This window comes from Pan paniscus, chromosome 5 (assembly GCF_029289425.2).
Source record: "Pan paniscus chromosome 5, NHGRI_mPanPan1-v2.0_pri, whole genome shotgun sequence".
NCBI classification, from domain to species: Eukaryota; Metazoa; Chordata; class Mammalia; order Primates; family Hominidae; genus Pan; species Pan paniscus.
In genome coordinates, this window is record NC_073254.2 from 172,213,348 (window position 1) to 172,229,742 (window position 16,395).

General features: G+C 40.1%; 1 protein-coding gene across 21 annotated transcripts in view; it reads right to left on the reverse strand.

Moving 5' to 3' along the window:
• The window catches only part of SYNE1 (spectrin repeat containing nuclear envelope protein 1), a 519,329-nt gene that overhangs the window by 70,569 nt on the left and 432,365 nt on the right, over nucleotides 1-16,395 (reverse strand). For all 21 annotated transcript variants that reach the window (XM_055114235.2, XM_055114240.2, XM_034963099.3 and 18 more), the window contains 3 exons: nucleotides 15,556-15,790; nucleotides 13,752-13,946; nucleotides 9,422-9,547 (listed from right to left, as the gene is read on the reverse strand). In XM_055114235.2, the coding sequence (XP_054970210.2) occupies nucleotides 9,422-9,547; nucleotides 13,752-13,946; nucleotides 15,556-15,790 (556 nt within the window). The remainder of the gene's footprint in view (nucleotides 1-9,421; nucleotides 9,548-13,751; nucleotides 13,947-15,555; nucleotides 15,791-16,395) is intronic.

The window sequence follows — 16,395 nt, forward strand, 5'->3', positions numbered from 1 at the left end:
ACCTGGATACATGAGCATACATAGTGACAGAAAACCAAGGAAAAAAAATAAATGTATATTATTATTATTATTTGAGACAGAGTCTCAGTCTGTCACCTAGGCTGGAGTGCAGTGGTGTGATCTTGGCTCACTGTAACGTCCACCTCCTGGGTTCAAGTGATTCTCCCACCTCAGCCTCCCAAGTAGCTGGGACTACAGGAGCACACCACCATGTCCGACTAATTTTTTTGTATTTTTAGTAGGGACGGGGTTTTGCCACGTTGACCAGGCTGTTCTCAAACATATAAATATATATTATATATTTATCTGGGTGGTCCAGTGTTGGGTGTATATATATTTACAAATGTTATAACTTCTGCTATATCCTCTGGCTGAATTAACCCCTTTTTCATCATATAATGACCTTCTTTGTGTCTTTTTATAGTTTTTGTCTTGAAACCTATTTTGTCTGATATAAGTATAGCTATTCCTGCCCTTTTTGCTTTCCATTTGCATAGAACATCGTTTTCCATCCCTTTATTTTCAGTGTATGTGTGTCTTTACAGATGAAGTGTGTTTCTCGTAGGCAACAGATCATTGGGTCTTATGTTTTTTAATCCATTTAGTCACTCAATGTCTTCTGAGTTTAGTTCATTTATATTAAATGTTGTTATTGATAAGTAAGGACTTAATACTGCCATTTTATTATTTGTTTTTTTCTGGTTGTTTACATGGTCTTCTCCCCCTTCCTTCCTTCCTGTCTTCTTTTCAGTGAAGGTGATTTCACTGTTGGTATGTTTTAATTTGTTGCTTTTTATTTTTTGTGTATCCACTGAATGTTTTCAGACTTGAGGTTACCATGATGTTTTCAAATAATATCTTAATACACATTATTTTAAACTGATGACAACTTAGTACTGATTGCATAAATGAGCAAACTAACAAACAAGCAAAAAGAAAACTAGTAAAAACTCTACACTTTAACTTTGTCAGCTCACTGCAATCTTTGCCTCCCAGATTCAAGCAATTCTTGTGCTTCAGCCTCCCGAGTAGCAGGGACTACAGGCACACACCACCCCACCTGGTTAATTTTTATAATTTTGTTAGAGACAGGGTTTCGCCATGTTGACCAGGCTGGTCTCAAACTCCTGGCCTCAAGTGATCCACCCACCTTGGCCTCCTAAAGTGCTGGGATTACAGGTGTGAGCCACCATGCCCAGCCATGTTGTTTCTTATTTATATCTTATCATACTTGTCTATATATTGAAAAGTTGTAGTTATTATTTTTGATCAGCTCATCTTTTCATCTTTCTACTTAAGGTATAGTTTATACAAGCCAGGTGCGGTAGCTCACACCTGTAATCCCAGCACTCTAGGGGGCCAAGGTGGGCAGATCATGAGGTCAGGAGATCGAAACCATCCTGACTAACACGGTGAAACCCTGTCTCTACTATAAAAATACAAAAAATTAGCCGGGCGTGGTGGTGGGTGCCTGTAGTCCCAGCTACTCAGGAGGCTGAGGCAGGAGAATGGCATGAACCCAGGAGGCAGAGCTTGAAGTGGGCCAAGATCCCACCACTGCACTCCAGCCTGGGCAGCAGAGCAAGACTCTGTCTCGAAAAAAAAAAAAAAAGGTATAGCTTATACAACACAATTGCAATGTTATAATATTCTATGTTTTTCTGTGTATTTACTATTACCAGTGAGTTCTGCACCTTCACATGCTTTCTTATTGCTCATTAACATTCTTTTCTTTCAGATTGAAGAACTCCTTTTAGTACTTCTTGTAGGTCAGGTCTGATGTTAATGAAATCCCTTAGCTTTTGTTTGTTTGAAAAAGTCTATTTTTCCTTCATGATTGAAAGACGTTTTCACTGGTTATACTATTCTAGGGTAACGGGTTTTTTACTTCAGCACCTTAAAAATGTCACCTCATTTTCTCCTGTTCGGTAAGGTTTCCACTGAAGAGTCTGCTGTCAGATGTACTGAAGCTCCATTTTACGTTCTTTCTTTCTTTTCTCTTGCTGCTTTTAGGATCCTTTCTTTATTTTTGACCTTCAGGAGTTTAATTATTAAATGCCTTGAGGTAATCTTCTTTGGGTTAAATCTACTTGGTGTTCTATAACCTTCTTGTACTTGGATATTGATATCTTTCTCTATGTTTGGCAAGTTCTCTGTTATCCCTTTGAATAAACTTTCTACCCCCATCTCTCTTTCTACCTCCTTTTGAAGGCCAATAAGTCTTAGATTTGCCCTCTTGAGGCTATTTTCTAGATCCTGTAGGCATGTTTCATTGATTTTTATTCCTCTTCATTTGTCTCCTCTGACTGCATAGCTTACTTCAAGCTCATGAATTCTTTCCTCTGCTTGATCAATTCTGCTATTAAGAGACTCTGATGCATTCTTCAGTATGTCAATTACATTTTTCAACTTCAGAATGTCTGATTGATTCCTTTTAGTTATTTCAATTTCTTTAATTTATCTGATATGATTCTGAATTCATTCTGTGTTTTCTTAAATTTATTTTTTTATTTTTTATTTTTTTTGAGACAGAGTCTTGCCCTGTCACCCAGGCTGGAGTGCAGTGGTGCAATCTTAGCTCACTGCAACCTCCACCTCCTGGGTTCAAGCGATTCTCATGGCTCAGCCTCCTGAGCAGCTTGGATTACACACATGTGCCACCACGCCTGGCTGATTTTTGTATTTTTAGTAGAGACAGGGTTTCTCCATGTTGGCCAGGCTGGTCTCAAACTCCTGACCTCAGGTGATCCACCCACCTCAGCCTCCCAGAATTCTAGGATTACAGGTGTGAGCCACTGCACCCAGCTCAAAAGAGCTATTTTGAATTATCTGTCTGAAAGGTTGCATATATCTGTCTCTCCAGGATTGGTCCCTGGTGTCTTATTTATTGGTGTTTGTTGGGTTAGGTCATGTTTTCCTGAATGGTCTTGATGCTTGCAGATGTTTGCTGGTGTCTTGGTATTGAAGAATTAGGTATTTATTGTAGTTGTAGTCGGGACTTGTTTGTATTTACCCTTCTTAGGAAGGTTTTCCAGGTATTCGAAGGGACTTGGGAGTTGTGACCTAAGTTTTTAGTCACTGCAGTCAAATCTGCATCAGGGGGCACCCCAAGCCCACTAAAACTGTGGTTCTTGCAGACTGATAGAGGAACCACCTTGGTGGTCTTGGATAAGACCTGGAAGAATTATCTGGATTACCAGGCAGAGATTCTTGTTCTCTTTCCTTATTTTCTCCCAAACAAACAGAGTCTCTTTCTCTGCGCTGAGTTCCCTGGTACTGGTGGAGAGGAGAGTTACAAGTACCCCTGTGGATCCCCCACTACTACTGGAACTATACTGGGTTAGGCCTGAAGCCAGCACAGCACTGGCTCTCTCCCAAGACCCACTGTAACCACTACTTGGCTACTGCCTATGTTTGGTCAAGGCCCCAGGAGTCTGCAAATAGCAGGTGAAGGAGCCATACAGGCTTGCGTTCTTCTCTTCAGGGCAATGAGTTCCCCCTGGCCCCAGGTGGTCGAGAGATGCCAGGGTTTGGAGTTGGAAACCTTAGAAATCTACCTGGTGCTCTGTTCTACTGCAGATAAGCTGGTACCGAAACCATAAGAAAAAGTCCTTTCCACTCTTCCCTTCCCTGTCCCAGGCTGAGAGGTCCCTCCCCAGGTCCACTGCCACAACAGAATCGTGGGGAATACTGCCAGGCCATTGCTGATGTTTACCTTAGGCCCAAGGGCTCTTCAACTCAGCTTGTGGTAAATGCTGCCAGGCCTGGAACTTACCCTTCAGGGGAGTGGGCTCCCCTCTGGCCCAAGGTAGATCCAGAAATGCCACCCGAGAGCCAAGTCCTGGAATTGAGTACCCCTGGAGCCTCTTTGGTGCTCTTTCCTGTTGTTGCTATGCTGGTACCTAAGTTACAAGACAAAGTCCCCTTTGTTCTTGCCTCTCTTTTTTGTAAGCAGAAGAGGACTCTCTTCATAGCCACCACAGCTGTGAATGTGCTAGGTCACACTTGAAGCCAGCATGTCTCCGAATCTGACCCAAGGCCCACAGTGTGTACTACCTGGTTACACTGCTGACTATCCAGGGCCCATGGGCTCTTTAGTCAGCCGGTGATAGGTCTTGCCAGGACTAGGTCCTTCCCTTCAATGCAGCAGGTTCTCTTCTGGCCAAGGGTGTGTCTAGAAATGTCTGGAAACTAGGGCATGGAATGAAGGCTTCATGACTGTGCCCAGTGCCCTATCTTACTGTAATTGAGTTGGTATCCAAGTTGCAAAACAAAGTCCTCTTTACTCTTTCCTCTTTTCTCAAGCAGAAGGAAGGGGTGTCTTTTGGCGCTGCAAGCTGTATTGCCTGGGGTTGGGGGAGGACTGGCACAACAACTCCTTTAGCTGTCTTCCTGGTGTGTCACTGGGTCATGTACCCCCAAGTCCACTGGCTCCAAGCCCAGTACTGCACTAGGACCCACCTAGGAGTGTAGTACTTGTGGCCTAGACAGCCTTTCAAATTTATGTAGGACCCCAGAGCATTTTAGCCCACGGTGGCAAGTGCTTGTCAAAACTCAGATTCTGTTGGCTGGGATGGGAGCTTCCCCTTTGGCTAGGTCTTGTGTAAATGCTCCCTCCGTGGGCATCAGCTGAGTTCTGCCTGATATTGGCAGCACTGAGCTCCAATGCAATGCAGACCAACTGCTGGGCTCTCCTTCCTCGATATGCACAGATTCTCTCTCCATGCCATGTGGCTGCTGCTGGGGCACAGAAAAGAAGAGGAGGTGTGGGCAATTCAAGGTTGTCTTTCCTACCCTCTTCATTGTCTCTTTCTGTACTATGAAGTTGAAACCAGGTAATGTGATTGCTCACCTGATTTTTTATTCTTATGAAGGCGCTTTCTTATGTAGATAGTTGTTACATTTGGTGTTCCTGCAGGGAGAACAGTCAGTGGAGAATTCTATTCAGCCATCTTGCTCTGCTTCCTCAGGTCAAATCAGGAATGTTCTTATTGCCATCTGCAATGATGAATCCTTTCCACAGGGTTTTCCATTTACTTTGCCCAGATCCATCATAGGAATCACTGTCTATGGCAGCTATAGCCTCACAAAGTGTATTTCTTAAATAATAAGACTTGGAAGTTGAAATTTTTCCTTGATCCATGGGCTACAGGATAGATATTGTGCTAGCAGGCATGAAGACAACATTAGTCTTGTACATCTCCATCTCCATCAGATATCTAGGGTGACTACGTGCATTATCAAGAAGTGGTAATACTTTGAAAGAAAGCCTTTTTTTTCTGAGCAGTGGGTCTCAAAAGTGGGCTTAAAATATCAGTAAAACTGTACTGTAAACAGATATGGTGCCATCTGGGTTTTGTTGTTCTATTTATAGAGCACAGGTAGAGTTAGCATAATTCTTAAAGGCCTTAGGATTTCCAGAATGCTAAATGAACACTGACTTTAAGTCACCAGCTCCATTTGCCCCAACAAGAGAGTTAGCCTTTTCTCTGAAGCTTTCGAGCCAGGCATTGACTTCTTTTAAGCTATTAAATTTCTCAATGGCATCTTCTTCCAACATAGGGCTGTTTGATCTACCTCCAGCCTGGGCAACAAGAGCAAAACTCTGTCAGGAAGGGGAGAGGAGGGGAGGGGAGGGGAGAAGGAAGGAAGGATAAAAGGAAAGATGGAAAGAAAGAGGGAAGGAAGGAAAGAGGAAGGAAGGGAGGGAGGGAGGGTAACCACTTCCATCAATGATCTTAGCTAGATCTTCTGCATAACTTACTGCAGCTTCTACTTCAACACTTGCTGCTTCACCTTGCACTTTTATGTTATGGAGATGGTTTCTTTCCTTAAAACTCATGAACCAACCTCTGCCTGCTTCCATCTTTTCTTCTGCAGTTACTTCTCCTCCCTCAGCCTTCACAGAATTAAAGGGAGTTATGACCTTGCTCCAGATTAGGCTTTGGCTTAAAGGAATGTTGTGGCTGGTTGGATCTTTTATTCAGACCACTCAAAGTTTCTCTGTATCAGCAATAAGGATGTTTTGCTTTCTTCTCATCCATGCATTCACTGGAGTATTACTTTTAATTTCCTTTCAGAACTTTTCCTTTGCATTCACAACCTGGCTGTTTGTGGCACAAGAGGCCTAGCTTTTGGCCTGTTCCAGCTTTTGACATGTCTTCCTCACTAAGCTTAATCATTTCTAGCTTTTGATTTAAAGTGAGAGACATGAGATTTTTTTCAATTGAACACTTAGAGGCCACTGTATGAATTGGCCTAATTTCAATATTGTTGTGTCTCAGCAAATAAGGAGGCCAGAGGAGAAGGAGAGAGATTGGGAATATTGTTGGTGGAGCAATCAGAACACATGCTACATTTATGAATTAAGATTGCTGACTTCTATGGGCACAGTGTGTGGTGCCACTAATTACAATAGCACCATCAAAGGTCACACTGACTGTAGATCACTGTAACAAATATAACAGTAAAGAAAAAGTTTGGAATATTGTGAGAATTACCAAAATTATGCAGACATATAAAGTGAGCACATGCTGTTGGAAAAATGGTGCTGGTAGACTTGTTCTATGCAGCAATGCCACAACCTTCAATTTGTAAAAAAAAACCAAAAAACAAAACATAGTATCTGTGAAACACACTAAAACAAGTGCAATAAAATGAGGTTTGCCCATATTTCATTTGCTTCCACATAATTTGGTAAATTGCTAAGTCCTTCTGATAAAGTATGATTGCCTGCAGAATCTTTCTGCGATCTACTCATCATTTTATTGATTTACAAATTTTTTTTCTTAAATTGAAGTTTAATCACTGTATTGATCTTCTTTACTTTAGACTGACTTCATAAACCTCTAACTTATCCTTTCTTTTTGTCCTGAATTGCTGATCACACTGATAAAATATTTTTAAAAACATACATCTAAATTTAACTTTCATTTTCAAGCACTATAGAGTTGCTACATTCTGTGATCTATACTTATAATGTAATAGCTGAGAAGATCTGTTGCTGTTACTACTCAATTTAAAACAATGCACTGAATACATTTTCTGCAGGATCAGACATTTCTTTAAGTTACTAAAAAAGATTATGTACCCTGTCTTTTAGGGGAATGATTTAAGAAAAAAAAATTCATATAGCAATATTTGAATGAGTTGACATTAGTTTTTACAATATTTTGACCAATTACCTGTTTTGCAATTTGTATAACCAGCTGTTGTTTTTAGATTCCAGCTAGTTTTGTGTATAAATAGAGTATTTCATGTGCCTTTTCCCCTCCCTTTATGTGTCTTTACACGGTAGAAAGGTTTCCAAAGGCAATGGCAATTAGCGGTGCTGTCTGAGGCTAACTTCCCAAGCAATTTAGGCAAACAAGATTGTAGCCTGAATTTTCCAGGTAATTGCCTTGTTTTGCTGCTAAGGGCAGTTTGGGGAAGAGTAGCAGGACTAGACTAAAATACATTTTTAAAATCTACACACTCAATAGCAGCGTGTGTTTGTAACTGTCATGTTTTTTGGGAGATAAAAAATGACGCCCCATGACAAGAGTATTTGGCTGAAAGACCAAACCATCCAGGTTAATTAAATATGCAACATTTCTTCTAATACTTCTAAACATATTCAATTGTTATACCACTGGAAAGATTTTCCACTTTTCACACCAATTTCTACCCCCCCAACTCGAGCATCAGATTTGTATATGGATTTAAAAAAAAAACATAATAACACCAGCACCAAAAACCAACTGTTTCAGACGCACAGTATACCAACCCCTTAAACGAGTCAGTGTGGCAAAAATATAGCCTGTAGATACAGGCAACCCAGATATTTACTGACTTTGAAAAGTTATTAAATTTCCAGAAGCCTCAGTTTTCCCATCTGAAAAGGGGCAATAATAAATGTTTTCACGAGCTTTTGTTAATGCCAACTGAGATAACACCAATATAGTCACAGCCCCTAATAAATGCCCATTCCTGCTTTGCAGAAGTTTTCTTTAATAATTTTTAATTTATTTATTTTTTTACAGACAGGGTCTCACTCTGTCAGCCAGGCTGGATGCAGTGGTGTGATCATAGCTCACTGCAGCCTCAGATTCCTAAGTGATCCTCCTGCCTCAGCCTCCCCAGTAGCTAGGACTACAGGCAAGCACTACCACTCTGGTTAATTTTTAAATTTCTTTAGATATGGAGTCTTGCCATATTGCCCAGGCTGATCTTGAACATCTGGTCTCAAATGATCTGTTTGCCTTGGCCTCCAAAGTGCTGGGATTACAGGCATGATCCACCACACCCGGCTTCTTTATTTTTAATAAATTTATCATCACAGGTTCAAAATGTGCTTTTTAATCTTTGTAACCATTGCATACTTCTGAATGTAACAGCTCAAGATAGTACTTCTTTCACTTTCCATCCATGATGTAAAATATACTACCTTTTAATTTTCCTAAATCTGCCTTTTTCAAGTTTCAAATAATATCCTTAGATTTTACAACTGAAGAAAAAATTCTTACAGCCACACTTTTCATGATTTCTAGACCTCTTTAACAATTATCATCTCTTAAATGCTTAGGATTTCTTTGCCAAAGTGAGGCAGAGAATTTCTAATTAAAACCCAAGTCATTTAAGTATATGCGAATTTTTAACAGAATTACCCTAGAGCAATAATTTGCAAATGACTGGGGAACATAAGGGCATGTTTAATTGGAAATAAAAACATTTTTAAAGGTACGTTTGATATGATCAGCCTATTGCTCAGCAAAGAACTGCTGTTTGGACATTTCACTTGGCTACAAAGATGTGAAAGGCATGAATCTTATAGCCACTGAATTGTGTTGGTCTCCGTGAGCTCATAATCCAGGGAGTGGTCTGTATTAGCTACTGACTTGCTTCCAAGTACCATTTGAAGTGTTGATCATAATCTTTAAGTACTTAGAGCCCTGAGCAATTTAGGGATTGTGTGTCTCTATGCAGTTACTGAGATAAACTATTTTTCCCCCTTTCCTTGCATAATGGTCTAGAGGGCAGGGTGTGTTGTTTGGAGGGCCACTGTCTGCAGATTTTCCAGGCTGTTGATCCTCTTTTTTTTTTTTTTAACTTCTTGTAGACTAGATTCTTCTGGTAGAATGACTCCCCAGTGTGGATGCTTCAAAAAAATGACTTTATTGCTCTTGACTCAGCTTTTAAATATCTTTTAATGTGTTTTAAATTTTCATTTGCTTCCTTGGAGTAATCCATAAACTAGTCTATAATTTCATCAACTGCAATAAATCAGCCATACAAGGTTCACCTGAGTTGCCTGTCCTTATGTCATATACTAAGATCTTGTATCTGCATGTAGATAACCTAAGAGTTTGACTGGATTATGGCCCCAAAGACATTCCAGCAGAGGCACACAGGTGACGGTGAAAATCTCAGTTCAGTAATTTACCTTGCAACGCATTTGTTCTGCATGGAGCTCTTCATGGTGATCCGGGAGAGACTGCGAAAGCTTCTTTTTGAAAGTTCGTAGTTTCTCCAGGGAATCTGCTATTCCTTTCTCACATTTTTCCCAGTCCTATCATGGGAATAAAAACAAATAGCATAGATGTTTTTGATGTAGGAAACTGGGGGGGGGAAAAGAAAAGAAACACTCTTCTTCATTCCCAGAGAAAGAATGAAAGTTACACTGATGGCCAAGTGTAGTGGCTCACGCGTGTAATCCCAGCACTTTGGGAGGCCGAGGCGGGTGGATCACTCGAGGTCAGGAGTTTGTAACCAGTCTGGCCAACGTGGTGAAACCTTGTCTCTACTAAAAACACAAAAATTAGCCAGGCATGGTGGCAGGCTCCTATAATCCCAGCTACTCGGAAGGCTGAGGCAGGAGAATTGCTTGAACCCAGGAGGCAGAAGTTGCAGTGAGCTGAGATCACACCACTGCACTCCAGTCTAGGCAAAAGAGCGAGACTCTGTCTCAAAAAAAAAAAGCAAAAAAAAAGAACAAAGTTGCGCTGATGAACAATATGAAGGTATGCCCACACTCATTGCCAGGGGAGGCAACATGCTGTTGTCATCAGAAGAGCTGAGTTCAAAACTGACTCTGTTACTGACTATCTGTGTGGCTTTAAGCAGATAATGCTCTATGTTTCCATTTTCCCTACGAAAATGGAAAAAATACAAACTCTCCATATTTATTGGAGCCCAAAGGAAGCAATGAGTGTCAAGGCATCAAGCACAATGACCAGAATATTATGGGTACCCAAGAATGTTATCTGAATCCACATCTATCTGCAGAGGTAGGACTATAATCTCAGTACCTTGTCTCTTTCTTAACCCCATCCATAACTACACCCAATGTCTACCCTTTCCCAAATGTACTATAAGGGATTTAAAAAAAAAAAAGAGGATATGGCATGTCTTACAGAAAGAGAAATATGCACTACAAAAGCATGGCATTTTTGACTGGCTTTATCTTGTTCATCCTGAAACATATGTAGCAAAGGATTAAATGTGTAATATATAAAAACCCATGTAAATTAAGATGTAGAAGAAGAGAGATAATGCACAATTTAAGAAATCTATATCTAATATGCAAAGTAGCAGTAAGTGCTCTGGAGAGGAATAGGCCAGGGCAGGTGGTAGAGATAGGCAGTATAGAACGAGGTAGAGCTCTATGTACTGACAAAATAAAACATCTATTGTGTGGTTATGTTTTGAAAGGTTACACAGCAAACTGGTAACAATGGTTACCTCTTGAGAATATAGGAGAATTTGGATGGCACAATAAGGGAAATTTCATTTTTTACTCTGTATAGTTAAATTACTACCTAATTTTTAAAAATCAGACACACGTAATTTTTTTGTAATAAAAAAGTAGAATTTTAAAAAATGACAGGAACCACAGCACAGCTTGATCTTTTTTATAGCACCTTATCTACACATTAACTCCTATCCGGTGTCTTAGTGCCAGTGAAAATTAATTTCAACTAAACAAGTCTCCTTCATGTTGTCCAACACTGCCCATTTGTCAAACTCTCCAATCCAGGCCTTCCTGCTCCCCACTCATCTCCCCAGTGGCCACTCCATACACCGTGAATTACAGAATTCCAAAGCAAGACAACTAGAATCATGACTAGAATCACTTTTAGTTGTCAATATGGTGTCAAATCATGTTCCATCTTCCTTCACAATATCTCTTCCATTATCATCAGTCTTTTCTTATCTGGATTATTTCTACTTCTCTCCTGACACCTTAGTTTGAGCATAACAACCCAGAGGTGTTATTACCACAACTATTTTCTGGAAGCAGTGTTGACTAAAGTGCCCCCTTACTCAAAATGTCTTTATTCAAAAACTGAACTGAGAATTTGGCACAAGTCTCATTTCTCTTTAAAATTCCTTCATAGAACTTCTTAGAGCGCATAACCACATTCCCTCTTCCCAATTACCAAAAAAAAAATTCTTAAAAAACAAAAAAAAATTGTCTATCAGGGACAGAGTTGTTCAAATTCTCCTTTGTTTTATGATTTGTGTTCCCAGGCTACAATTAGCTTATCAATGCTAACCATAGTGAGGGTAGACAAAAAGTTTCTCTTTCTGCTTAAATTAAACAACATTCTCAATAAAACTATCAAACATCCTGAAATTGATCAACATACAGTTGATAAAAATTTATTGATCTAAAAGAGATAAGATCATCACGGGTGCTGTGACCCACACCTATAATCCTAGCACTTTGGGAGGCCAAGGAAGGGCAGATCACTTGAAGCCAGGAGTTCGAGACCAGCCTGGCCAACATGGTGAAAACCCATCTCTACTAAAAATACAAAAATTAGCCAGGCGTGGTGGCATGCACCTGTAATCCCACCTACTTGAGAGGCTGATGCACGAGAATCACTTGAACCCAGAAGAGTGGAGGTTGCAATTAGCCAAGACTGCACCACAGCACTCCAGCCTGGGTGACAGAGGGAGACTCTGTGTCAAAAAAAAAAAAAGAAAAAAAAACAAAAAAGAAAGATAAAAAAGATCAGCTTCTTACTTTTCAGAACAAAATTAAGAGATGATAGTGAAGAAGGTGAACATACAGAGCATGGAATTATAATGCCTATATTTGGCATACTTACTAACAGTATTAAAAGCTAAATATAGATAAGTATTATAGCTGGGGTAAAAAACAGACTAAAATGAGGCTATATAAACATCAAAATTCAGATTCAAAAATTCCTTCTTAGGCAAACAGGATGTAGTGTTAAAAGTCACAATAAAATAAACTTTAACAAGAACAGAAGAGGGATTCCTCTTTCCAAGGATGACTTAGATTCTAAATCTATAACCAAGTCCTTTTATGACGTGAATTATAAGGAAATAACTTAATGTCATGAGCCTGCAAATATCTATTAAAGTGGATGTTTTCTACACCAACAAACAGACAGACAAGAAAAGCAAATGTAGTGACTCAGACATCATGCCTTATTAAGTCTTGGAAACATCTCCAAAAATCGCATCACAAATTAAAAAAAAAATATGATTAACATGTTCTCTACAGGATGAGTTACAATGTTTTAAATCCTTTCCTAAAAGCAAAAGGAAGAAAATGAACCTGGCATATTACATTACTGATGAAACTGTGCTGTGTGCAAATAATAGTTCTTTATAGATGTTCAGTGGCATTTTTGATGGATTGCTTACTACACAGAAGGCAATATATTATTAAATAAAATTCAATAGAATAAATCCAATGGGTATGTATGCACACTTTAAGCATTAAAAAAAAAGCAAAATCTTTTCTATTAACCTTAGTCATTACCTTTGATCCAAACATGTGACAGGCCAAATTTAATAGATACTCTCACTGAAGTGTTGGTGATTATCAACATATACAGGACCATAACATTTAGGTGTCTTTACTTTTAAAGATCGTAATAACATCAACTATGATAATCACTATCATTCATTTAGCGCTCAGTATGAGCCAGGTAAGGTACCACATGATTCACTATCATTATTTCATTAAGTCCTCACAATGGCCACATGGAGGTGGTGAAATTATATACCCACTCTACCGATGAGGAAACTGAGGCTTAGATAGGCTAAGTTAACCGGGTCACTTGGTTTACCATGATTTTAACTTGAGATTATCTTATTTTAGAGGTCCTGTCCTTTTTAAACTGCTCATTTAATTATGCATTACACATGCAATTGAAGAGTGAGAGAGAAAAGCATATTGTGGGAGGTCCGGATAAATCTACATTTTCCAAAACTTACTGTGTGATCAGTATGTGATCTGTATCCAACTAAGGGCTTAATACACCTCCTGGAGATTTTATCTCATGGCAACTTGCTTGGATCAGCTAAGATAAATCAAGAGTATCTTTCTGGATTGGTTTTTCCCTTCCATAAAAGAAGAGATACCAATCTTGAAAACCACTTTAGAGTCTCAGATTAGGGAGTGGAACCTACCCTTTGAATTTCTGTATGGATTTATAAAGTCATCACATGGCTAAGGTTTCATACTGCTCATTAATCAGAATTCATAGCTTAGACAGTCTTATTAGACTTTACTTTGTTGGGAGGTTGTCCTGAAAAATTAAATGCTGAAAATTGGGAAACTTTTCCAGTTTGTGCAAGATAAGACAAAGTCTTAAATAAAATACAGAGAATCAAAATACTGCAGGGTATTATTTCATGATCTTTGCATTATTTGATTTATAGAATAACAATGGGAGGAAGTAGTACAACGACTAAAAGGGTTTTTTGGTTCGTTTTTTTCTAACTGAACTTACTTTCAACAAGAAGGCTAGTTTTTTCTTCTGTTCTTCCAGCCGCATGCTGGCTGATTTCCATTTCTCTTGGATTTCAGCGAGTTCGGCCTGCAAGGCGGCCTCAGCGCCACTGTCCGCTGAGAGAAGGAGTTGCTTGCCAGCCTCCACAGTCAGGATGTAGCTGCCTTGTTGCCGCAGAAACACTTTTTCTTTGAACTGAAAGGAACCATAGCTTTTTATTTTCTCATTCTTTCTTTCATCGTTTCCTTCCCATAAGGATTTTTAAATGGCCCTAACTTTTGCCCTCTTTCATCCAGCAAGCATTTACCGTAGTGGTGCTTTGCACATGCATGCACCAGTGAATAAATGAGTGAGAATACAATGGAGACAGGCTTAGTTTCTGTCTCCAAGGTAAGTACGATTGATGCAATAAGATAACCGCTCTTTAAGATTGATGCGTGGAAATACAGAGGGACATCTGACCCAGCAGGGGGCGCACCAAGAGGCAGAGAGGCTTCCTCAAAGCAGTAAAGGCTGAATGAGTCTTGCGAGACATGAACTTCACCAGATTAAGAAGGACCTGGTGCGGTGAGATGAGTGTGATCAGGAGTGGAGGAGAGGACACCTTCTCACAGAGAAATGAGGATGCGCACATTCACTATATGAGAAAAATATGATAAATTCAGGAAACTAAGTATGGTTTTCAGTGGCTGGAGTGTGGATGGCATGTGAGAGAGTGGTAGGAGATGAGGCCAGACGACATCTTGCAGAAATTTGGTTTTTATACTAAAAGTGACTGGGGTTCACAGAAGAATACTGATGTTGGGATTAAAGTTTTGATAAAAGCACTCAGGAATCGAGTAAAAGTAGAATGGAAGAAGGGTGTGTGTTGGATATACTAAGATTAGGAAGCTATTGTCTATCTGGGCAAGAAATCACGAGCACCTAACCAAGGCAGTGGCAGCAGGGATGTAGAGTTAGGGAGATTAGATAAGGGGGTGATAGACAAGGAGAAGTATAGCTCTCAAATTATTCTAGGATTCCTAGACTAACGGCACTTCCTGGAAGTGTGATGGGAAAGGGAGAAAAGTTGGTCCAGAGACCACAGGTTCTGCTGGGACCCACAGGGTACAAGGCATCTGTGATGCACATAGACATAAACTCACAAGGTGGTTAGAAACACAAGTCAAAAGCACAGCAGGTAAATATGACCAGAAGATACGAATATGCCCCTTCTCTGCTGGCAGGGGGCAGTTGAAGTCATGTCTGCGAATGAGGGCTCTCAGAGAAATTTGGAGGAGAAACGAACCAAAGAACAGTGACTTTAAGGGAAGAGGAACTCATTGGATACACTGGGGAGAACTCACTAGAGTGATAGGAGATATCTGTCTAAGATGCTAGAAGCCTGAAGGTAAGGGGCAACCTGGAAATGAACAAAGAACTCAAACAGGACAGGGCTTCCTGTCTTCTTTGGAGTACTCAAGTTACGTGTTTAAATTGCTCAAGAATAAAATGTATGCAAGCAACATGAAGTTTTTCTTCCCTTGCCGTTACCTTTTCATCCCTGCTGGGATTTAGTGAGCTGCGGCAGGCCATAGTGTGTGAAGTGTAAGCAGCCTTTGTGAGAGGCTGGGGCTTACTATCATTTCACCATTAGATATGGGCTTTGTATTGCAATCATTTTGTATATTTCTGTTGACATTTGAGAACAATGTTTGTCCCAGTTGCAATGTCACTCTAGAGTCCTTTTGAAAAACCGAGGCGAAGGTAAAGTGTGCGGTGGAAATGCCTAAGAGGTGTGAGAACACTGTGTTTTGCATCTTACCTGCACTTCATCAAAGAGGGTCCTTGCTTGTTGCAGTGGTATAGGAACACTTCCGAGACCACTCATGGGGAGGTAGGACACTTCAACCAACCATTTACGAAGCTTTTCTGCCATCTCCCTATAGCGCTGCCACTGGCGAATCTGGCTGTCAATGATCCCCCGCCTCTGCTGGGCCCTGCGAATCACTCCCTGCCATTGATTACTGAGGAGTGTCAATTTCAGGTTGAATTCATCCCTAGTGAAGAAATAATTACATGGTAAAAATAACACTGTTATCTTGGATGCAGTTACGCAATCAGCCAATGTATACACTGTCAACAACCCTAAGCCCTGAGAAGTGATCTAGGGCGGTGGTTTTCGAATATCATGCCATGATCTCTTACTGGGTTTTGGGTCTATTGCAATTAATTTTTAAAATTAAACTACCAGTGTTTGCAAATGGTGAGTGTTTTCATGTCTCAGCATAGGTTGAAGGCAAACATACAATAAGGTCATTGTCCTTCACTGTCTCCCTGAGAGCATGAGAGGGGAGGAGTGGACAGCTGCAGGTGCAACGGGAATAGCTGCAAATCCTAAGCAGCTCCATAGCAACATGTGCAGCTCCTGATGATGATATCGTCTTGTGGGCCACACTGCAGGAAAATGTGTGGAACAAGGCTTATGTAGAACCTCTGTCTTCAGTTCGAATCATAAGCCACTTGAATCAAATTATGTAATTTAAAAAGATTTTTTAAAAACTGTACTCCATAAACTCTCTCAGTATTCCCTCACAATAAACAGCCCCAACCTTTAGCAAATCATTCCAGACGTTCATCTGAATTATCTCTTCTACATTGTAGG